At 37.6% G+C, this 23,939-nt stretch overlaps 1 protein-coding gene and 1 long non-coding RNA gene across 3 annotated transcripts in view; both read right to left on the reverse strand.

The window, feature by feature from the left end:
- LOC100811503 (DExH-box ATP-dependent RNA helicase DExH14) overlaps positions 1 to 23,939 on the reverse strand; it is a 56,432-nt gene that overhangs the window by 5,941 nt on the left and 26,552 nt on the right. For both annotated transcript variants that reach the window (XM_003527061.5, XM_014776602.2), the window contains 24 exons: positions 23,574 to 23,729; positions 23,265 to 23,489; positions 23,081 to 23,182; positions 22,907 to 22,987; positions 22,711 to 22,791; positions 18,027 to 18,230; positions 17,813 to 17,929; positions 17,580 to 17,702; positions 17,225 to 17,314; positions 17,018 to 17,143; positions 16,834 to 16,896; positions 15,240 to 15,328; positions 14,881 to 14,971; positions 14,248 to 14,397; positions 13,974 to 14,165; positions 13,787 to 13,852; positions 12,559 to 12,714; positions 12,331 to 12,474; positions 11,004 to 11,071; positions 10,737 to 10,902; positions 10,202 to 10,264; positions 8,745 to 8,840; positions 8,471 to 8,638; positions 1,131 to 1,301 (listed from right to left, as the gene is read on the reverse strand). In XM_003527061.5, the coding sequence (XP_003527109.1) occupies positions 1,131 to 1,301; positions 8,471 to 8,638; positions 8,745 to 8,840; positions 10,202 to 10,264; positions 10,737 to 10,902; positions 11,004 to 11,071; positions 12,331 to 12,474; positions 12,559 to 12,714; positions 13,787 to 13,852; positions 13,974 to 14,165; positions 14,248 to 14,397; positions 14,881 to 14,971; positions 15,240 to 15,328; positions 16,834 to 16,896; positions 17,018 to 17,143; positions 17,225 to 17,314; positions 17,580 to 17,702; positions 17,813 to 17,929; positions 18,027 to 18,230; positions 22,711 to 22,791; positions 22,907 to 22,987; positions 23,081 to 23,182; positions 23,265 to 23,489; positions 23,574 to 23,729 (2,988 nt within the window). The remainder of the gene's footprint in view (positions 1 to 1,130; positions 1,302 to 8,470; positions 8,639 to 8,744; positions 8,841 to 10,201; positions 10,265 to 10,736; positions 10,903 to 11,003; positions 11,072 to 12,330; positions 12,475 to 12,558; positions 12,715 to 13,786; positions 13,853 to 13,973; positions 14,166 to 14,247; positions 14,398 to 14,880; positions 14,972 to 15,239; positions 15,329 to 16,833; positions 16,897 to 17,017; positions 17,144 to 17,224; positions 17,315 to 17,579; positions 17,703 to 17,812; positions 17,930 to 18,026; positions 18,231 to 22,710; positions 22,792 to 22,906; positions 22,988 to 23,080; positions 23,183 to 23,264; positions 23,490 to 23,573; positions 23,730 to 23,939) is intronic.
- Positions 18,907 to 22,703, reverse strand: LOC121175071 (uncharacterized). The gene is made up of 2 exons (XR_005892075.1): positions 20,490 to 22,703; positions 18,907 to 20,309 (listed from the first exon to the last, which is right to left on the reverse strand). It is a non-coding gene; the product is annotated as an uncharacterized lncRNA (long non-coding RNA).

Below are 23,939 nucleotides of genomic sequence, written 5' to 3' on the forward strand. Positions count from 1 at the left end.
TCAACAAATGACTTCCTAGAGGTGAAATTCCTAAAAAATACAAAAGGTTTAGGTTTCAATATGTTTCTAGTTCCTGCAAAGACGACGAGTTTTGGCTGTGGTCCTTCAATTTATTTTTGTTGCATTTGGTCTATCGTCAACATTTACTATGACTTAACATGCCACATCAATGACCACTCTAAATTGGTGTGTCACATCACCAGTAAATAATGCTAGAGATCATTTTCAAAAGTTTTAAAATTTATAAGGACCAAAACCAACAAAAACAATTTAAGGACTAAAACCAATATTCGTCATTGCAGGGATTAACAAACATTTTTTTTTGGAAGGCAGAAAATATATATATTATTAATATGTAAGCCAGTACCAGTGGTACCAGAGATAAAATTTACAAGGCACCAAGGTGCTACCCTCCAAAAAAACCATCCAACCTAAGCAGCAAAAACATACAAGCCCAACCCTAACTAGGCAACGGAATTCGTTATATTAGAAGACCAGTGGTTGAAACTAGTACTAAAGTCTTTATCATTAGCCTTTAACCATGACCAAGCTAAAAAAATAGCATGGTCCATGACTTTATAGCAGGGACTAACAAACATATTAAACCTATAATACAACTATCCACAAGTTAACCTAATTTATTAGGCATCATTCTCCTTCTAAAATATTTTGTAGATATTCTAACCCGTCTCAACTCCCTGCCCAAAAGCAAAAATGTTTTACATTTTAAAAAATTAAATTGATTTGAGATGACATTGATTTGTATAGATTGACAAAGGAAAAAATGTATAGAATATTTAAACAAGAACAAAAAATTGGCTTCATTCCCCTCTCTTTCATCATTCCAAATGAAGCATTTTTTTTATTTTTTTAAATGCTTTATAAATTTTATCCTTTGTCAATCTATACATGACAAAACCATGTCTAACCTCCATTATATTCCTGTTAACTATTGGATGGATAAGGAACTTAATTCTAACAAATAAAAAGCTATGAGGACAAAATGTGAACAATTAGAACTAGAGGGACTAAAATAGCACATAAACCAAAATATGGGAACTAAAATTGCCATTAGACCAAATAAAAACCTGGACAAGCATAAATTAAGAAAAAAATTTAGGACTCTTTACCTGGTACAATCTTGAAGCTGGGAAATTTGCAGTTACAGTCTGCAATGCTGCTTTTGGAATGTCTAGTAATTCCTGTACACTAGAAATTCCTCTTCTGCTTAGTGAACTTATCAGATCTGTATTCATGCATGGCAGCATCCATAAGGAAGATTCCTTGTCAAACCACAAACCCTACAACCAGGTCACCAGATTTCAGAGTGAATCGTAAAGGATATTCTAGATCAAGAAGTGTATGATATGTCCCTTTAAGGAGTAAATGAATGCACAATTTTATTGAAAGCATATTTTGTCCTTTCACCATCAGATCTGCATGAGAATCAGAGTTATGTTTTGAAGCATATGTGAAACGATCAAAGAAAGAAAGGATATTTTTGAGATAAAATGATGACTGCATATATAGTTATAGTAATTTCACTTGATTGACACATGTTACAATCTAAATCATGAAAAGGATTATGCTGCATCTAGTTCTAATCTCCTTCCCCCTCAAAGTAAGAGCTAAGAAAATTAAACAGAAATAATAATATTAGACTGCAATACGAGAATATTTCCATTGCCTTTAATACTTAAAATCAAGTACTCATTTGTCTAAAGGTTTTGTAACTATCATTTGTATAATGAAAGGTAGAGAGAGAGAGAGAGAGAGAGGTAGAGAAAGAGAGTGTAGAGAGAGAAACACTGGGTGGGGGAGAGACAGTCTGAGAGGTAGGAGAGCACGGAGAGACAGAGCGAGCCTCGGAGAGGTTTCCCGACGGCCCTATGTCGGAAACAGGGGAAGGTCTAAGCTTTCTAATTTGGTGACTAACTGGAGAGACCACAAGGATATCACATCCTTCTACTTTTCTCGCTTCGCTGAAGATGTCACAGAGAAAGAACTCTGGTATCATTTCAAAAAATGGGGGGATGTTAGAGAAATCTTCATTCCCAAAAGACGTAACTCCTCGGGACGAAGATACGGTTTTGTTAGGTTCAAAGGGGTTCATGATATCCCCTACCTGGCGAAACAGCTCGACAGCATGGTTATAGGGGGGTTGAAACTATTCGTCAATCTCCCAAAGTACGGTAGGGTGTCGCAGAGGGAAACAATGACGGCGCTCCAAACACGGCAAGGCCCAGACAGTAACAAGGATGAGGAGCTTCGACGTCAACATGTTAAGCCTTCATCATATGTTGAGGCGCTGAAAAGAAACATAAGAAGGCCAGAAAATTAGAGGACAGCAACCAACATCATCAATGACATATCTTCATTAACCAAGATTCACCTTCAAGTGGAGTCAGAAGACACGCTATGGTTAAAGGATGCATGGGTAGGCCGCCTTAAAAATTCGGCTTTGTTTGAACGATTGGAAGACGAGTTTCGTTGGGGGCTTGGACTGGAGGCGATCCCCAGATATTTGGGTGATGATAAAGTGTTGTTTTTGGGTCTCACTGATGACGACGCGGACAATCTCATCAATGGCGGAACAACAGGGGGGTCAAGTGTGCTTTCTTCCATTTCAAGGTGGAATCCTCGTTTACGAGTAGGATGTTGACTTACATGGATTCAATGTTGGGGGATTCCTATTCAAGCGTGGAACCAGAAATTTATCAGTCAAATTGTTGCGGACGTGGGCGAATTGATGGATTTGGATGACTCAGTGGAGGAGAAGAGGAGATTGGACAGAGCAAGGGTCCTCGTTAAGACTACAAGGAGGCCTTTAATTCAACATACGGTGGAGGTGCAGATTGGAGAAGAGCAGTTCATGGTCCAGATCGCTGAGGAGTGCTGCGGTGGATGCCAAGATCGTTGTCGGAGAGGGAGAAACGCGCGTGGATCATCGGAGGAGCTTAACTCCGATGACAGCTTCCTCGACAGCTCATCTTTCACCAACTGGGGTATAGGGGATAACGACTCATTTGTGCCGGAAACGGAATCATGCAGCGGTCGTCCTAGCACAATGGCCGTCGACGGCGCAGATCACAATGGGGAGCAGCAACCGCAACATCTGCCGGTTTCGGATTTGCACATCGCCCATCACGGCATCGTCGCCGAGACCGAAGTCGGACCTGAAGTCCGACAGTCTCTCCCTTTACCCACTGGTCAAGTGTTTACAGGTTACCCGCTGGACAATGTTTGTCGGGCTGTAGGTGGAGACCAGCGGACAACCATGCACGGACCAAATTTGAATTTCTTGCAGGTCCCGGCCACCAATGACACTCACGATATTGAAAAAAAAGGGGCCATGCAGCAGGTAACTTTGCTGAACAGAGGAGATGCTTTTCAGTCATATCACCAATTTGGTAACGAAGAACATGGTGAGTCCAGTGGATTGGAAATGAATCAAAAGCTGGATATTGAAGTAGGGGATGACGTGGAGAAGGTTCATGATATGACCATGACACGGGGCATAGGTAAACACAAGGAGGTGGAGGCCCTTTATGCTGGAGAGGAAACACGTGCAACTCTTAATCATCAGAATTCCAGTTTTACCCCCAAGGATAAAAGATCCAATTTGGGCCTTAACCCAACAGCAGGGGGGGGGTGCAAATATTTGCCAGGTATATTCCAGGCATAGAAGGTGCAAGAAGAAACCATTTATGGGCCTTATCTCATCGGGCTCAGGTGCTGAAGCAAAGGAAAGACTCTCACAACCTCCAAACACTCAGCTCTCGTCACTTCAAAGGGAGCCAGTCAATGACAACCTTGAAATTTCACTCCAGCCACAGCTTACTAATGGAATCAAAGAGGCAACTATTGACCCTGAGAAAACAGGTAATCCGGATGCTTTTCAGATGTGGAGCATGGCCAAGCAATTGGGCCTCACGGGAGAGGGAAGCAAGGAGATTATTATTCAAAAGTTTAAACATATGGAGGAGAGAGACAGGGCAGAAGCTATTAGCAGGGAGACAACAGCTGACATTAATGAAAATAATTTCATATAATGTTAGAGGCCTTGGGAGGGGTGTGAAGTGGGGCGCTATCAGAAGATTAGTAAAGCTGGAGGGCGTGGACATGCTATGTCTTCAAGAGACTAAGAAAGAGGTGGTGGACAAAGCCATGTGTCAGGCTTTATGGGATCATGCAGAGGTAAATTGGGATTTCCTTCCAGCTATAAGTTCAGCAGGTGACATTCTCTGTTTATGGGGTGAAAATTCCTTTAGGTTGCAGCGGAAAATCAGTGGTCCTGGTTTTATTTTATTGATGGGAGAATGGGTTCAGGAAGCTCAACTAGTCACAATCGTTACTATTTATTCACCTTGTGATATAAATAGGAAAAGAATCCTGTGGGATTCTGTAAAACAATTGAGACAGGCATTGGTTGGAGGGTTGTGGTGTATTTTGGGGGATTTTAATTCCATTAGAAGACCTGATGAAAGGTTTACATCTGGCCATAGCTTGGCTGAGGACAGTTCATCTACAGAATTTAATGAATGGATAGAGGATTTGGAGGTTTTGGAGGTTCCGTGGCTTGGTAGAAATTTTACGTGGTATAGACCTAATGGTGCCTCTAGAAGCAGACTTGATAGGTTTCTTATCCTCATGAATGGCTTGAAAAATGGCCTAACAGCATTCAAACTGCTCTCGCAAGGAACTTTTCGGATCAATGCCCAATTGTCCTTCGTTCTAATGAGATTGATTGGGGCCCCAAACCTTTCCGGATAATGGACTGTTGGCTTCTTGATAGATCCTTCAAAGAAACTGTCCGTCACAGCTGGACATCCTTCCAACAACCAGGGTGGGGAGGTTATATCCTTAAAGAGAAAATAAAGAATTTAAAGACCAGCTTGAAGAGATGGAATAGAGATCACTTTGGAGATACTCTCACAAAGGTCAAAAAGATTGAATCTGAATTGAATAAGCTGGAGGAAGACACAAATCAAAGGCAGCTATCTCATCATGAAGTTCAGCAAAGGAAGAAGCTGCAGGAACAGCTTTGGGTAGCAGCCCAAGCTCATGAGTCTATTTTGCGACAAAAATCAAGGTCAAGGTGGATTAAGGAGGGAGATTGCAATTCCAAATTTTTCCATATGTTGATAAATGCAAATCGGAGCAGAAACTCTCTAAAAGGGGTTATGGTGGATGGCGCTTGGACAACTGAACCTCTTAAAGTGAAGGAGGAAGCTAAGGCTTATTTCTCTCAAAGATTCAGAGAATCAGATCTGCACAGGCCTAAATTGGATGGCATTCATTTTCCATCTATTACCCATCATCAGAACAGCTTGCTAGTGGCACCTTTTTTGGAGGAGGAAGTGAGGTCGGCAGTTTGGGATTGCGGTAGTGACAAGAGTCCGGGTCCTGATGGACTTAATTTTAAATTCATCAAGTATTTTTGGCAGCTGATTAAACCTGATGTCCTTAGGTTTTTAGATGAATTTCATGTCAACGGGGTCTTCCCTAGGGGTTGTAATGCATCCTTCCTAGCCCTAATTCCTAAGGTGGCTGACCCGCTTTATTTGAATGATTACAGACCTATATCTCTTATAGGCTGTATGTACAAGATCGTGGCAAAGATTTTGGCTAAGAGATTGAAGAAAGTGCTGCCTACTATTATTAATGAAACGCAAGCTGCATTTATTGAAGGAAGACATCTCCTCCAAAGTGTTCTTATAGCTAACGAAGTGATTGATGAAGCTAAAAGGAGTTCCAAACCTTGTTGCATCTTCAAAGTTGATTTTGAGAAGGCTTATGATTCGGTATCATGGGAGTTTTTGTTTTATATGTTAAGCAGAACAGGTTTTAACTCTAAATGGATAAGTTGGATGGAGGGCTGTTTGAAATCTGCCTCTATTTCGGTCCTCATAAATGGCAGCCCCACATCGGAATTCTTACCCCAAAGAGGTCTTAGACAAGGAGACCCTCTTGCTCCATTTTTATTTAATGTGGTTGCTGAAGCATTGAATGGCTTGATGAGGTCAGCTGTGGAGAATAACATGTACAAAGGTTTTAATATTTCAGGCAGTGATGTGTCCATTAGCCTTTTGCAATATGCGGATGACACTATTTTTTTTGGGGAGGCCTCTTTGGATAATCTGAAAGCTATTAAAGCTATTCTTAGAACTTTTGAATTGGTTTCTGGTTTAAAAATCAATTTTGCTAAGAGTAGCTTTGGAGCTTTTGGAATGAATGACCTTTGGAAGCAAAGGGCAGCTAGTTATCTGAACTGTAGTCAGTTGGTCCTTCCTTTTATCTATCTTGGCATACCTATTGGGGCTAATCCGAGGCGAGCTCGTGTATGGGAACCAATCATTCAAAAATGTGAGAGAAGGCTAGCTAGGTGGAAGCAGAGGTTTATCTCTTTTGGGGGGAGAGTGGCTCTTATCCAATCAGTACTTACCTCTATTCCTATCTATTATTTTTCATTTTTCAGGGTACCAAAATCAGTTATCAACAGATTAATCAAGCTTCAAAGGAGTTTTCTTTGGGGAGGGGGTCAAGACAGCAAGAAGATTGCTTGGATAGCTTGGGAGAAAGTGTGTCTTCCTAAACACAAGGGGGGTTTAGGCATCAAAGATATTCTGACTTTTAATTTGGCCTTGCTTGGTAAATGGATGTGGAACCTTATGCAGCACCAAGGGTCTCTTTGGGTAGCAGTTTTGGAGGCTAAATATGGGGGTTGGAGAGGTTTACTTGAAGAAGGAAGAGCCAACACGCAGTCCATTTGGTGGAGGGATTTAAAAAGAGCAATTCAGCACTCTCACCATGGTATAAGTCTTCAACAGCAATTCAAATGGAAGGTAGAAGCTGGGGATAAGGTAAAATTTTGGGAAGATAGATGGATTTGTCATGATCAATCTCTAGCTGAAAAGTATCCTAGGCTATATCTGATTTCTTCCCAGCAGCAGCAGCTAATTGGTCAAGTGGGGGAGCATATTAACTCCTCTTGGGAGTGGCGTTTTATTTGGAGAAGACCGCTGTTTGATAGTGAAGTTGACTTGGCCATCACTTTCCTCTCTGAAGTTGATGGTCAAGTTATTCTCACTCATGGGGCTGATAGGTGGGTGTGGGTAGCAGATCAGTCGAGTATTTACTCTACTCAAAGTGCTTATGAAGTGTTATGGGAAGGGGTTGCAGAGGAGAATTTAGAGGATTGTTTCCGGGTGTTATGGAAAATTAGGATTCCAAGTAAGATAGCGGTTTTTGCTTGGAGGCTCCTTAGGGATAGGTTACCTACAAAATCAAACTTGCAGGTTAGACAAGTGCAGATTCCTGATTTAAATTGTCCCTTTTGTGGAAGGATGGAGGAGGATGCTTCCCACCTTTTTATCCACTGCAGTAAGATCCAACCTTTATGGTGGGATTCTATGTCCTGGATAAATCTCAAAGGTGCTATGCCTTTGAGTACAAAACAGCTGTTCATGCAGTACTCCTTTTTGCAAGAAGATGGTAGAAGGAATAGGAGGTGGCAATACTGGTGGTTGGCTATCACTTGGTCTACTTGGCAGCTTCGAAACCGAATTCTGTTCTCTGGAGCGACTTTTGATGGAAACAAATTGGTTGAAGACGCCACTTTCTTAATGTGGACTTGGCTTCATAATTTGGAGAAGGATTTTACTATTCATTTCAATCACTGGTCCAGTAACTTCAAACATCATTTTTTGCAGTAGTAGGGGTGTTTTTTGGGTTCATATCACATGTATTTTCTTCCCATATTTTGGTTCCTAATCAGACTTATGTTGCCTGATTGAGGAACCATATTTATGGTGTCTAACTCTGTATTTAGTACCTCTGGTACTTTTCTAATATATATATAGTTTTATCTTTGCTGATCAAAAAAAAAAAAGTACTCATTTGTCTATTCCTGTAAAGTGGCAAGGAAATAATCAGTAGCTTTAAAATCATCTGATGTGAGGATGTGACACAAATTACAACATAAATCATGTTAAGGATATGAAAAGTATGTACTCATTAGTCTCTTCCATCAACTAAGCAAAGCAACATGGAAATCATCTGTAGCTGAGAGTGACTATTAAATTGTAAGATTTGGAGGTCATGGACCTCATGTTTATAGGGACAGTAAAATTATCCAATTACCCAAACCTTTAGACAATCTGAAATGCACACATAATATGGTACAACAGTTCTAAATGGGGCAGGTAAGTAGCATTCATTGCTCAATATGTCTATAATTCAAGAATGAAGCTTTACATTTAGTGCATATTTGGACCTCAGATTGGCTTATTTTTGCTTTAAGAAAAGCTTATGATCAAAATGTTCAATAAAAAACTTAAAGCTTCTTTTTCTTTTCAGTGTAAAATAGTCAGAAATTCAGAACCAGATTGCACTTAGCCAGTTGTATATAAAACTATCCAATGGCCATGAAAGAAGACAGATCAGCTGCAGAACAAATCGGAATGAATACCTGCATGACCATTTGCAGAAGATGCATGCAAGTAATTGAGCTTGAAAGCCACCCACTGTTTGCACAAATATCAATCATGGCCTGAATTACGCGTATACTCTGATCTAATACTGATTTCAAGTCTGTGACATAGTCACTAATTGGTAACTCCAATTGAGAAAAATGAGCCTGTGTCCCAAAAACTTGCATGATCACAAATATAAACAAAAAAATATAAAGAAAATTCAAAGAGAAATTCTAGCATGCTAAATTCATGGTTATTAACATGACTGACCTGAAATAGAAGAAGTGCTTTGATGTGAGGGTCATCTAGACGGTTCTTATCCACTGGATATTTAACTTTCTCAGACAGTGCTTCATTGTATTTTTCCTATGAAAAAAATAACAATATATGGTCTGCTACTTTGATGGACGAATTTGATTTTAGATCAAGAAAAGAATAATTTTGACATATCATAAAAGGTAGCAAGTAGCAATAATCACATTATTACAGACAGGAAATGAAAGTATTTACCAGTAACAAAATGGGTTGTTCTGGTGCATGGTACAGGAAAGGGGATGCAAAACATTATTTAAAAAAGAATACCATACATCATGGGCAAGATTCTTTGGTATGCTTCACTTTTTCTGGTAGATAAAATGTTAGGATATAGGGATGGTACACCAATTGAAGGCAGAAAAAGCCTCTGAACTCAGACCACTTATAAAGGGCTTAAATTTACTTTTCCTTAAAGGGCCAAGTGGGGCCTAACCTACACTTGTCAAAGGCAAGAACCTGTTTAGCCCCACTCAACCAACCCCTTAGAATTTGGTATGCTTCAATTGGCTATACAGAATTACAGATTTATTAAAATAGTTCATATTAACTTCTTTTTTTCCCAAATTCCACTTCCATTTTTTCAAACCACTAGTTCTTAATTTATTTGATAGAATTTTAAACTATAAATTGAAACCATGAGTTTCATTAAGCTTTTTTTATATAATATTTAATCATTAGTTGAAAAAACAATGCATTTCATTTAGCCCATTTTTTAACCAAAATTTGAAATGAGGTATTTCACGAGGCCTAGATTATTTTCTATACACCAGGACCTTCCTTGACCAACAGTTTGGGAGTTCCATCTCTGCAACAGCCACAGCTACCACTTATTCCTTGTTTTCTGATATCTTCACTGGCTTTTGTTCATTTCAACTAAGCAAACCAATTTGCTTCTTTATACCTTACTGATCTATCAAGCAAAAGTACAGTAATATGCTATGCACAAACTAGATCAACAGACAAGTGGGACAGCCACAAATCTGGTAACTGTGGTGTAGGGTTGACTTTAGAGATTAAAGTAGAAGTGATAATGAAAAATCAATGGCTTGGTATTTTACATATCCATGGTTTGTTATCCCTCTTCTCATATTTATAAAAATCTGAACTGTTGAATATTTTCATTAATGGTCATCAACTCCACAATTTACTCTCGAAATTACACCCTACACTTCATAGGATCCAAATATTCAGCATGTAATTTATAAAATGAAGCCATTGAATTTTTTTTAATGGTTACCAACAATACAGTTACCAAATCCTGAAGTTCCAAACTGAATTTTAATGAATCTAAAAATGTATTGCATTCAAAACAGAAAAAATTAGATGACAAGAAAAATATAGCCCATGCAGGTTTCTGTATTTGTTATCTTGAATAGTACTTTATTCGGAGATAAAAGAAACCATAATGTTACCTCATTATGACGCACAGGTAGTTCATCAAATTCAGAAGCAGCAGATAAAATATGCAAAAAGACCTACCAAAAAAAAAATCAAAGCATAATGATTAAAAACAATTAATTTTTTTTTAATAGTGCGAGATTTGCAAAGCATCAAGTTAACTCCCTTAATCCAAACTAGGTTGGCACCAAGGGCAAGGGAGAGAAGCCTCATCTGCTATATCACAGAATTAAAAGACAGTAAATTACACTAACATCCCCTTAGGTTTCGTCAAGTTTCTCCCAATACTTTTCATTTTTTTGCACCTACACTAATTCCTTTAATTGTTTGAAAAACATTACACTGACATTGCTTATACATTACATTGACCCCCCTTAATTGTTTGAAAAACATCACACCATGACCATGTACCCCTATATGGGAGGTAGCTGTAAATGTTGAAGAAACGGGGGTTATATGTAATTTCAAGAAATCTCAGTATTTTACTCTAAAAGAAATGATAATTCAAACAATGATGTCAGAAAGACAGGAAACAACTGTAAGTCTTACTTCAAGTGATGTATCTGGACCTATGTTTGAACCAAACATTGATACAGTCATGTAGCTGAGGTAATACTGAGATGCAATTGTACCCAACATCATGGGCTCCACCTTGTCTTCATCCATCTTTATGCATCCACTGTCTTCCAAATCCTCAAATGTGGTCTGTACTAGGCTGCCAAAATAAAACTGTCAGCAAATATACTACTATTGAAAAGAGTGACAACATTATCATAACATGGGTTTAAGAAATATTTAGCATTTTCATTTGATTACCTGGACAAATATGTATTTAGAAATTCAGATTCAGCATCCTCCAATCCATAGTAAGCAGGATTAACCATCTGTAAAAAAAAAATGGCTATTAAGAATGTCTGTACGACACTCACACAACAACAATGGGTAAATCTTCAAATTACAAATAGTATTCCTTTCTCCCCAGTTTTGGAAAGATTGATTTTGATGGATTTCAGGTTGCACAGTCTTCTGATTTTCATTCCTATTTGTTCCCAAACAGGATAATATAACTGATTTCTGATCTTCGTTCGTCATAGCTGTCATGCTTCAACTATTCCAGAAGTTAATATATTAAGTGAAGGCAAATATTTGTATTTTTATAACATCTCTAAGATATTCCCTTATGTCCTTTGGCCTTGAGGCATGGCTAATGGAAAGGCACACCTTTCTCCTGCTCATTTCAACTTTTTTATTTAGAAAACTTAGGGCAACAAGAATCAAGCCCTTTGGCCTCAAGGCATGGATAATACAAAGGCCCACTTATTTCCTACTTAATTTCAACGTTTTTCTATGGAAAATAAGGGGAACAAGAATATCACTCACTGACTGACTCATTGACTCACAAGTCACTCACTCACTCACACGTGCAACACACACAGACCAATATTTCTTACAATTCATATGCTAATTTCATGCCAAACTCAACTACAAGGATAATAATAACTCATGCAAAGGCCTACCTTTGTCCTGCTTAATAACTTACTCACAACTCACACACCCAGAAATAGAAAGACCAATATTTCTTACACACAGAGGACTATAATAACTCATGCAAAGGCCCACCTATCTCCTGCTTAATTTCAACTTCTTTAATTAGAAAAACAAGAGCAAAAAGAATTAACACGCACACACACACAGACCAATATTTCCAGCAATTCCTATGCTAAGTTTATGCCAAATTCAACTACAACGACTATAATAACTCAGTTGGCTAGAAGTTATAACATGTAATATGCCATTTTTCTGCAATCTTTCTTAGCAATAAGCTTCCTTTCCCACCCAGTTTTCTTGGCTGTACTGATGAACTAGAACTTTCTATTTCTCATGCTATAAATCACTGTTAAAAATAACAGGTACAGAAAACAGCTTTTATTTTGATGGTGAAGGAGGAGCATATCAGAAGTTAATATCTGAAATGCACTAATATTAAATGGAATTGAAGTATCCAAATATGGCTTTTAATATGGGAAATAACTCCATAACTGATGACTCTGATATTTTTGAGACAAGCATATAAACACTCACTACTTTAGTACTTTTCCCCATTTTCTATTTTCAAACTAGTGAAGCACCAAACCATACTTACCAGTCTACGAAATAAGTAAGTCCATGTAAGATAATGGACTGCATCTTGTTTATGGCAAATGGTTCCAGAAATAATTTCGGCATTAATGTGATCATGCAACTGCTCTCTCAAACTACTCTCAACCGGGAAGGGTTCATACAAGAACTGCAACATAAAAGAGAAAACAGTATTCTCAGCACATTAGGCTAATCAGCAAAGATAAGTATAATCATCAATCTCAATTTTGACCTTTTTATAGAAGCTCTTCTTGGGTTCATGAACAAGAATCACAGCTTTCCCATGTTGATCAAATTGAGGCCGTCCAGCACGACCCATCATTTGCAAAATATCAGTGATTGGAAAATCAACATACCTCTTTGCTTTTCCATCATAGTATTCTGTCCCCTGCAAACGATACAAAGTATTGTTAAAATAAAAAGTTGAAGATAACACCAAGTGAGATTCAAATCTTGACTGATTTTCCTGTCCACCTAATTAAGATAGCTCTTTTTCCTGAGTTGTTAGTATTTAGTACGGAGACAGGGAAAGTTGACAATATTGAATTCCTACGTGGTGATTCTGGTTCACTGCTCACTTTGTAGAATACCAAAATACAATGATACATTTTAGGTTCATTTAGCATGCAAGAATTTGGAGGAATCATGGACCCATGTCATGGCAACCCAATCTGAGATCACAACTCCTTACGAGCCAAGAGAGAAACAGTATCCCCCCCCCCCCAAAAAAAAAAATGGTTTACCCAAGGGATTAAAAAAATCTATTCTTGAACATTGTTAATAATGGCGGAAAGCCAAAATTCCACCATATAAACACACCATTCTGCCTTATGGCACCGCCACAGCGGGTTTCCCTTCACAAATTGCCTATGGCAGTTGGCAAAATATCCACCACGCCATTCCGCCATGGCCACTATTTAACAGCAATGTTCTTGAAAGAAGTTGCCTGCTTACACTAGTCAGCCCACACAGGTAAAAATATAAGGAATTTAGTTGTTAAATTAACAAAGGCATAATAATAGGAACATGTTAGTGGTGTAAAAGGGAGAAAGGAAAACTAAAAACTGATATATGGAAAGAGAATACTGCTGAGGAAGGGCACTAAGTGCCCAATCTTAACAACATTGCAGCAATGCTGCCCAGCAGTTGCACATCAGAAATGAAAACTTATATATTAATTCAATATAATCATATTAGCCTTTCACTTGGAAATGCCTTGGATTTTTTAGTTTAATCTATGCCGAAAAAGCACTCAAGGGAAAGCCTTTTAGTAAAGAAAACCTTATCACAGTGAAATCCAATAATAACTCTATTTCAAAGCAAAGTCACAGCAGCTAGAATCTCATGAAGTTAACAATTCAATAAATAAAAACCAACCAGGACTGATACAGGAAAAGACAATTTCAAAATGATTGCCGACAAATTGTATAAAAGGGAAACAGCTTCTACAACTATCACACCTTGATAATCACTAGATGAGCTGGAAGATTCACACCCCAAGCCAATGTGCTGGTACAAACCAATATCTGCATCAATATCATACAACTAACCAGTTAAGGGCAAGCTAAAATAAATATAATTTTAATTTTTTTTTCTTTAAAAGAAAGAAAAGAGCCAATTTCAATTTCTATGGTAACAAATGTATGCCTGAATTTTGTTGTTTGCAAAAAGTTCCTCAACCAGAGATCTGTCTTTGTCATTCAGGCCTGCATGATGTAATCCAATGCCAAATTGTAAAGTATGCCTTAGGTTTAGGTCAGAGACTTGAGACAGAACCATCTGTAGGGTTTCTTCTGGCAAATTAAGGAATTGTCTGGATTGTTCATCTGATGCAGCAAACTTCATTCACAGATAAGAAAGATTAATAATAGCAAACCATTATGGAATAAAAACTATTTTTCACAAGAGATTGGGCCTGCACCTGAATTAGGTCAAGTGCAGTAAGTCTTGTCTGGCGTCGTGATGAGACAAATATAAGAACTGGTTTTGCAGGTGAATGTGTGCATATTGCAGCATATGCTGGTTTATTCATGCTATTCATCCTTGGGCAGTAATATTTTCCAGGATAACCCTATAAGAAAACCAAGTGATGTTAACATGTTTGTAAAAATTTTGTTACGAGTATGCAATGCTTGGGGTTTGCTTGTGTGAGATTATGTTTTGATATTATTCCTGATATTGTATTTATTATTAGAATATTATATTTCCTATTAATCAGTAATTGATTGATCTTGTAATCAATACCGATTCCCTTTTCCATATTATAAATAGCATGAGGTGTGGTCTACATTGAAGCACAACAGTTTTTTTTTGCTCAGCATTGAAGCACAACAGTAAATAATTCTTACAACATTACACCATAAAACACTGTCATAGCTTGATAGGAGTAGAGGAGCAGAACTGTTTATGTGAAAACATATATATGCATACCAAATTTTCATTCCTCTATTACCACCATTCTTACTCATATCAGTCACACCCTTTTTATATAATAAATAGACAAAGAAATGGACATGTTAAGGCATGATCTATGTGGAACACCAAATCCACTTGCCTGAATATGAACTTCCAGGGGTACAGGCCTCACACTTGGCTTGAAATTGAAGAGTCCAATTTCCTCAACGCCTAACCAATCAGCTAGATCACTACATATAGAGGGTAAAGCAAGGAAATATAAGTTAATTGAACAAACTCCTTTCCTGTGATCTCCCTCTCCCTATATTCTCACATACTCAGACACTCACAATATATTGATGAGTGTGCATATAAAAACTTAAAAGAGGCTGGAGAAGAAAGTGGCACGATGATAAACAAAAAATAGTGGAGTGGAGAAGAAATTAAGAATATGGAAAATGTTTATTTAAAGAAAATCGAACTTATATTTACAGAATGGTGGAGAGAAAGGAAACTTACCCAGCATTAGCCAGAGCTGTAGAAAGACCTACAAACCGTACTGCACGTTCTGTTTGGGATGATATGTATCTCATCCTAGAAACAATAACCTAGAAACAAAAATCTCCTCAATTCAGCACTCAAAGAGTATCTATATAGCACAAAAAACAGTTATAATATGCACAGAAAGTTAACACTAGTAAAGAGTAGCTTTCAGTTAAGAAATATTATTATAGAAAAAATGGGTACAAGAGCAGAAATTAGACATCCTCCAAAAAGAAACCCAAAAACACAAACCACAGCACAAAGGAAAGACACAGCATCAAATAAGCAAAGTTTGTCAATCTATATGCATGAAGCACTATTGTCCAAATAAAGAATTAACTTAGGACAATGTTTTACACTTCTAAATAGGTTTATCAAAATGGAATGTAACTTGATTTAAAGAATGACTTTGGAATTGAAAATAAGTTCACAAGAAAACACCCAATGAAGATCAAGAGACCAAAGCACCTGAATGAACAAAATCAGGGAAACCCGAGAGAGACTACAATTTAAAGAACTCCCTTTTGTTTAAATTACGAGAAGAAGAAGAAAAAGAGGAAATCACAAGTAAGAAGTGTGGACTTGAACACCAAAGATTGTGGATTAAAAAATTGTGTAGGAAAGCCAGATGAAATAAGGAATTTCATACGCAATGTCCTCCCAAATGTTGGCATGAAAACTATTGCCTACCTTCCGAAAGCAAAAATTTTAAAGGTAGTATAGCCTAGTGACATAAATTTCCACGGTATTAGAGTAGTTAGTTTGTCCTGCATTATGCATGTGTAGCTAAATGAAGCCTCTGTTAGGTTCTGTTACTGATAGCTGACAGACCAGTCAGTTACATTTTTTAGATGGATTCTAGAACAGTTAGGCTTGAATAGATATGATTTTTTCATTCTGATAGTAAAAAGCATAGCTTCTCTTATTCTGATCTTTCTCTTGCTTTCCATAGCTTTCCATCATTTTCTAACTCCTCTATAAACTCCAATTCTATCACAGGCTAAAATGTTAAGCTTGGACTGATATATTAGCATCCTAATCATTCAGATTCAAGTGCTATTTCATCTATGGTTTTTTCCCTTCCTATTTCTCTGTTCAGTCCCTAGAAGGTATCTTGGCTATTTTCTGTTAACAGGAAACAAGAGCCTTTTGGGCTTGCAGTGTGGACAATGTGCAGGTCCATCCTCCTACCTCAATCTAAAATCCATTTCTTTTAACTGAAAATAGAAGAGGGGGCGGCAAGGATCAAACTCTGGACCACTTGTTATAAAGGTTCTGATACCACGTCAAATACCATTTTCTCCCAAAAGCTTAAGTTTTTAGGTGAAAGGTTATTAATAGTTTTAACACCAGTGTTCTGTGTTTCAAAGGAAGATTGACAAATCAAATAAGATTAGAGCTCAAGATAGCGAGGATTCCTTATAAGAAATCACCTAAAAAAAAAAAAGACTGCTGGTAATCACCAGTCTCTAATTTTAGTAGAGGATTCACAGTATCCAATGTGCTATCCAGAAATAAGATAAACAAATCAAGTAGCAGCAGTACATCACTACTGTTCATAAGCATATACCTCAAGAATGGGTCCACGATCAGCCCCCAATAAGTGAATCTCATCCAATATCATAAGTCCAACCTATTGATCAGTTCCATCAAGATTAAAATATGAAGTAGATGGCATTAATATTGATATAGTTTCAATAAACAACATTAATATATTACACACACCCACACACTCAAGACATATATGGATTCACCTTTGTGACATAGCTACGGCTATGCCAATTACGACTTATTCCATCCCACTTTTCAGGAGTAGATATGATGATATTGGCCGACAAGAGAGCCGTCAAATCAGGAGTATAGTCTCCAGTCATTTCAACCTGATGAAAAGCAAAATATCATTAGCACCAATACCATATATAGTTTATGCACCTTTTTTTCGTTAAAACAAACATTAGTACCATCTTTTTCCCTAGCTGAGAGACAAGACGCTTTTGCCAATCACTCATTCTTTCCCTGACAATAGCTTTCAAAGGAGCTATATAAATAACCTGCATGTTCATACAGCAAAGAAGTTTATACACTTCATAAGATAATGTGCAATATACGTAAGCAACAATCTATTTCTGTATGAAATAATAAATAGCAAAAAAATTACACAATGTATAAATAAAGTTCACCATTTATCCACAGAAATAAATAAATGTAATTTGTATTTTATTCTTTCACTTAGGCTCAAGACAGTAACATCAGAATATGTAAGCACCTTTAGTTCTTGCTCTTTCTCTAACTGCATGAACAAACTTAAGTACAAACCTTCATATCAGGCTGAGTATTAAAAAGACGAAGCATGGCAAGCTCAGCAGATATAGTTTTTCCACTTCCAGTTGGAGCTCCTAACAGAACATTATTGTCCGTGTGATACAGGACATGAAAAGTCTGCCCAAGTACAGTAAAGACATAACAGAACAGTCTTCATATGTTATTTGTGTATTCAAACCCACAGTGCATAACCTAACAAACTTTGCAGTGAGGCAAATGAACCAAACCTGTGTTTGTATAGGATTAAAATGTGAAAATTTATATAATGCTTCATAAGTACTGTTGCCAAGGGAAGACATGGGAAGCGGTTTTAAATCAAGGAGTTCTGTGTGAGCAGTACGAGCCTGAAAAATATATTTTTACGTAAGAAACAGATCAGTCAGGAGCAGTTTCTGTACAGTAGCCCTAGAAATAAAAAAGAAAGAAATGGATATCTAATACCTCTGGCAATGGTAAATTGTGAAAAGTAATAGTGTAGAATGCCTCGGCATGAAGCCAAGAATCAGAAATAGCATGAATGTAATATTGTGGTGGATGTGGTTCAAATATTGGTACGGTGAAGGAAAGCTTGTAAGGTTCACCCCTAGCCATTCGCTTTGTCAGCGTAAAGAGTTCAGAGTGGTAGATGTGGTCATTCTCAGAATCCTGCTTGAAATAGTTGATCATCCATCCATTTGGAGTTAACAAATATCAAGATATAACTAGTTAAAAAATTTGTTGTGTAACTATGATGAGGTATTAAGGAAAAAGCCTACATGACAAGCTTCCCCGTTCCAGCATTGATATAGTAGCACACATTCTCCAAATACACATTAGATATTTCATATGCCAAAGTACTTGAGCTAACAATTTAGGTAAAATCAAACAGCAAATGGAGACAATTTAGACACATGAACAACTCCTAAAGTTTTTAAAACAAATGATCCTCACTACTAAAAAGCCTAACACAATGGATAACACAGCCAAAATATAAATACTTATTAACAACCAACACTAATCCCATTAGGTGTGGCCAGCTACAAGGATCAATCAATGTCATTTGCATTCTATCAAAAACAAAGGTTTCAGTGAAACCAGTCCATGCAAGTCAAAATACAGGCATTTGGGCTAGATAAAAAGGAATAACATTCGGACATGACATGAACAGCTTAGCAATGTCCAATGTTTCTTTGTCTGAAATGCAATTCAGGACTAAGATTAGGCTATTGGCTCATATGGCACAGAGAACTCGAACATTTAAGGGAGCTTCCAAAAGGACCCAAACCAATAAGCCGATGAATTAGAGATTGATGTCTTCCCTTTTTTATTTTATTTTTTTCTATTTTTCATTATGGGAAACCCTTACCCTCCAATTCCTTTCAATTTCTTCTTTTCAACTTTTAAAAAAATTGACATGAAGAATGAGTGAAATCCTGTTAAAAAATGGTTAGCCACAACAGTCAGCAGAATTCACATCATCTTGTAAGAAGCATAGATCCTTCTAAAGAACAAATGAGTCTCATTTATGTCCTTTAGGTTAATGGAAAATGATAAACCAAGAAAGTGAGAAAATATTTGATAGAGATCAGAAAATTGGTTGGGAGTTTAACATCTGATAAGTGTTACTACAAGACCTCTGAGAGGTTCAAATATTTATACACAGATTCCATTAGTTTAGATCTAACAGAATTGTAACTGACTTTCAACTGTCTATAACAGACTCTAACCAACTCTAACAGCTAACTAACTCAATTATAGCACATGCAGAAATACTTGTAACAGAACACAAGCAACAGAACGTCTGTGCACACACATGCATTATAGTCTAAGATTACTAATGAAGATAAATTTTCCTGCAGATGATCATGTAAATTCATGTAATAGGTCCAATAGTATTTGGCATGACAGACTTGGTCATCCAAATAGCCATGTTTTACAACTTGTTCTCAAACATTGTAATATTCCCACCATAAATAAAAATTTGCTTGAATTTTGTTCAGCTTGTGCTGCTGGAAAATCTAATAGACTTCCCTCTTTCCCCTCAAATTCTGTTAATTCCTTTCGTTTGGAATTAGTATATAGTGATCTTTGGGGTCCTTCTCATGTTCCTTCCACAAATGGTTACCTATACTATATTACTTTTGTTGATGCCTTTTCCAAGATTACTTGGATCTTTCATCTTAACCAAAGATGAAACTTTTGCAGTATTCAAAAGATTTAAAGCCATGGATGAGTTACAATTTATTCATGTGTGGAATATTACTAAGTTGCATTACAAGTTTTTGAGTAACAGCACTTGGATGCCCTAATCTAGAGCGCCAAGTGCTTGCTGTAATGGAATTAAGAGAAGCAGATCTGACAAGAGAATAATCAGCTTGTTCAGAGGAAGAAGGTAAAACAGAATTCAAAGACATATTCCTAAATAAGATGGAGGTAAAAGCACTTGCCATGGATGAGTTACAATTTATTCATGTGTGGAATATTACTAAGTTGCATTACAAGTTTTTGAGTAACAGCACTTGGATGCCCTAATCTAGAGCGCCAAGTGCTTGCTGTAATGGAATTAAGAGAAGCAGATCTGACAAGAGAATAATCAGCTTGTTCAGAGGAAGAAGGTAAAACAGAATTCAAAGACATATTCCTAAATAAGATGGAGGTAAAAGCACTTGAAGAAGACAGCATGCAAGGGAATGTATACAATCCATCAGACCCTAGATGACCTTTGAGAAGAATCTCATGGGAGACCTGAAATTTCACCAAGCAAGTGTTAGGATGAAATCCCAAAATAGACTGAATTATCCTTTGCAAACTAACTGACACTGAGTAGAATTTTGGAAATAGTAGGAATATTCAAGAGTTTATGAAGCATGAGACTAGTACTTCTATTAAAAGGGAAAGTGGAGCCAGTAGAGTGAGTAGGCAAACCTTGACCATTGCCTACAACAACCTGGTCAGGACCTTCAAAGGGAGCACACTACTGGATATTCTCAACATTGGAAGTCACATGATGGGAGGCACCTGAGTCAGGATACCAGTTGCTGGATGAGCCAGCTGTGGAACCAATAGTCATGGCCCGAGGATTGCAAGAGGCCATAGGATTGAATGTAGACATTGGTTGAGTTTACTGAGGCAGTGTAATTTGAGGAAGAGCTCCCCAAATAACTTGAGGGTGTTGTTGCTGCATAGTCTGCATTGGCTGAGGCATAGTCTGTTGAGCAAAAGTAGTGGCTGCTGGCATTTGTTGAGGAACAGGAGCCTGCATAAACAGATAAGAGGGAAATTGCAGAGCAGCTCCAAAGAAATTGGAATAAAGCTGAGGCATGGTGGGAAATTGTGCCAACATAGGATAAGGAGCAGAGCATAGGAAGTTGAGGGCCTGTGCCAGCAGTTGGCAACATCATGACCAAACTTCTGACAGATGTAACACTGAATACTGCTACGTCCTCTGTTTTTATACTGACTCTGATTCTGATTCTGAAACCTCCAAAATTAGCATGAGATGGATTAGTCACAGAAGACACAGTGGATGTGGAAGCAACATTAACCGAAACCACTGCCTTCTTCCTGAATTTGTCAATCTGAGCCTCATGACCGAGAAGAACAGTTTTGATTTCATCAATAGTGAGAGGTTCAGATCTATTATTGATGTGCGAAACAGAGGACTCATAGTTTTCTGGTACACATTCTTCAATAATAATGTCAACATGTTCGCAAATAGAAATTGGATCACCAATAGCAGTAAAAGAATCAACAAGATTCTGAATCTCAGTCAAATAATCAGAAATAGTACGACCTTCAAGAGTGAGTTGATGCAGCTCTGTACGAAGTGGCCGTGCCTTTGCATTTGTATGAGCATGAAAATAGTTGTGGATTTTGTCCTAGAGAAGCCACAAACTAGTGCAGCCGATGAAATTTCGAAGAATGGGAGCAGAAACGGTGGATTGAAGCCATGAGAGGAACAACTAATCTTGTTGCTCCCAGGCGCGATACGCAGGAGTGACACGACCAGAGTCACGATCTTCAAGAGTTGCAAACCGTTATGGAATCTGCAGGTTCGCAATGAAGTGATGAAGACAATGTCCACAAATCCCAGGCTCAACCTGTGATTTCCAGAAGAGATACTTCACGAAGTCGAGCTTTTCTGTGATGGAATGGCTGAAGTTCGTGTGCACTGAACTCTGATAAGGCGACACCAGAACTCCATTCGGTGGAGGATCGCTACCTCCATGATCAGCAGAAGCAGGCATAGCCATTACTTCGTAGATCGGTGAAAATCAACAAGATTGGCGGAAGCTGGTGGTGGAGGAGGGACTAGGATCGAAGAGAAGAAGAAGAAGAAATCAATCAAAGATCAAGAAAAAACGAAAAAATCTATGGCACGGATCACAACCCGAGTGCTCTGATACCATAATAGAGTTTGGGAAAACACTGATTTCTCATTGATCAGAAAATGAAAAGACTTGTTACAAAGAATAAAGTCATATCTATATAGAGAGAGGGACTTGAAGTCTAACTGTAAACGAGCCTTATCTGTTACAAACTAATTCTAGCAAAAGCTATAACAAAATATGAGTTAATTGACAACTCACAGATAAAAGAAAACAAAAAATACACAAAGTAAAAACACTCGGTGGTGTAAGTATACTCTAATATGCTGCAGTCCCTCCCTGGCATTACTTATTCAGCATTTTCAGTTAATGTTGGGTGTGTCCTAAGTCTCAAAAACAATTATCGATGATTGGTTTTCAAGGTTTTGACAGAAGTAAAGAAGCTAATTTTTTGTATAAATCTGCTACATATGCTACAAGCTGTTCTAGTATTTTTAAAGGAGGTTTCTTTAGCACGTCACATGATTTGGTATAAGATCAGGTGCTCAGTATCTATTTGCTTTAAAGGGGGTTTCTTTAGCATTTTCACTGAAAGTTATATCGAGCAACTGGGAAGATTTGTTTCTCTGATTATCTCTTTCTTCCTAGTTGTTTTCTGTTTTGTTCCTTTGTTTAGGAGGATTCCTCATCCTCCTTTCTCTTTGAAAGTCTTTCTCTTCATCTTGATAAATTTCTCCTTTTATAACAAGAGATCAGAGTTTTTAACAAAAACCAAGGAATTTACAATGTGACCAATCATCACATGAAAATTTATTCACCTCTACCAAAATCCACCAACGTTGAGCAGTACCATGAAAACGATCTTTCCAAATGAAAACAGGCGTAATGACCAGATCAACCTGAAAATAATGAGTGGTGATGCAGAATTAGGTATCAAGGCTTTTTGATGTGATGAAATCAATGAAAAAATGTCAACTGAGCAGTCTGGAAAAAAAAATCTTCATCATGAAATACCTTCAACACAGTTCTGGTAATTGGACTCACAGTTGCTGATAACTGAAGTGATGGAAAATACCCTAGGTGTTGCTTGACCAACTAAAAAGGGGAAGGGATAAGAAAACATTAATCAGCATTTCTTCAACATCCGAACCAACCTCTGATGGAATCATTCTAGTAAAAGTTGCATACCCTTCCTCCAGGCGCATAACGAATTAATGCCCCAATGTCTTTTTCCTCCATCTCATACAAGCGGTCTAGGTCAGCCCCACGTTCTTCAAGCTTCCGCAATATCTATGAACAAAAAAAGACTGTCACACACCAGTCTGAAATATAGCTAGGGAATACAGTGAAAAAACATTAGTTAAGAGTGAACTTCTGCAGAAAGGTCCTTGTCAAATTGTCTAAGAGGATGTTGATGCGGCCAAACTTGGCGATCCACAGCTTTGCAATATTCCAACATGAACAAAGACATCTCACACCAGCCTCTTCGTAAGCAAATCTCAAATAAAGCCCGTGTTATTCTAGCCAAGCTTGCACTTATATATGAAGCATCAGATACTAAAGAAAAAGAATCTATAGAACCTCGAGATATGTACAACTGCAAACAACAAGGCATATGTTATTCATTCAATTATTCAAGTCTCCTAACTAGCAAACAGAATCAACAACTTAAGAACAAAACCTGAATCAAAATGGAAATCTTTCCATGTTTATTGGAAGGACCACCCTTAATTTCTAATGGACATGATGTGCGTGCCAACATCTCTAGCTCATTCTGTTCTTCTTCCCGAACAGCAATATTCTCAAATTCAGATGAATGTGCAATCATGTTAATCACCTAGATTGACAAAAAAGGTAAAAAAGGAACATAAAAATACAAATCCTGATAGTAATACATGAATGGCATTCAGACTGGATACATGTTTTCATAGGCTTATGACAGAGAATTGAACAAAGATACATTAGATAACTAACCACCAAAATGCACAGCTTTTCCAATCTTACAGGAAAAAAAAATATATATAACGAACAATAAATAAACACTTTT

This window comes from Glycine max, chromosome 6 (genome assembly GCF_000004515.6).
Source record: "Glycine max cultivar Williams 82 chromosome 6, Glycine_max_v4.0, whole genome shotgun sequence".
Lineage (NCBI taxonomy): Eukaryota > Viridiplantae > Streptophyta > Magnoliopsida > Fabales > Fabaceae > Glycine > Glycine max.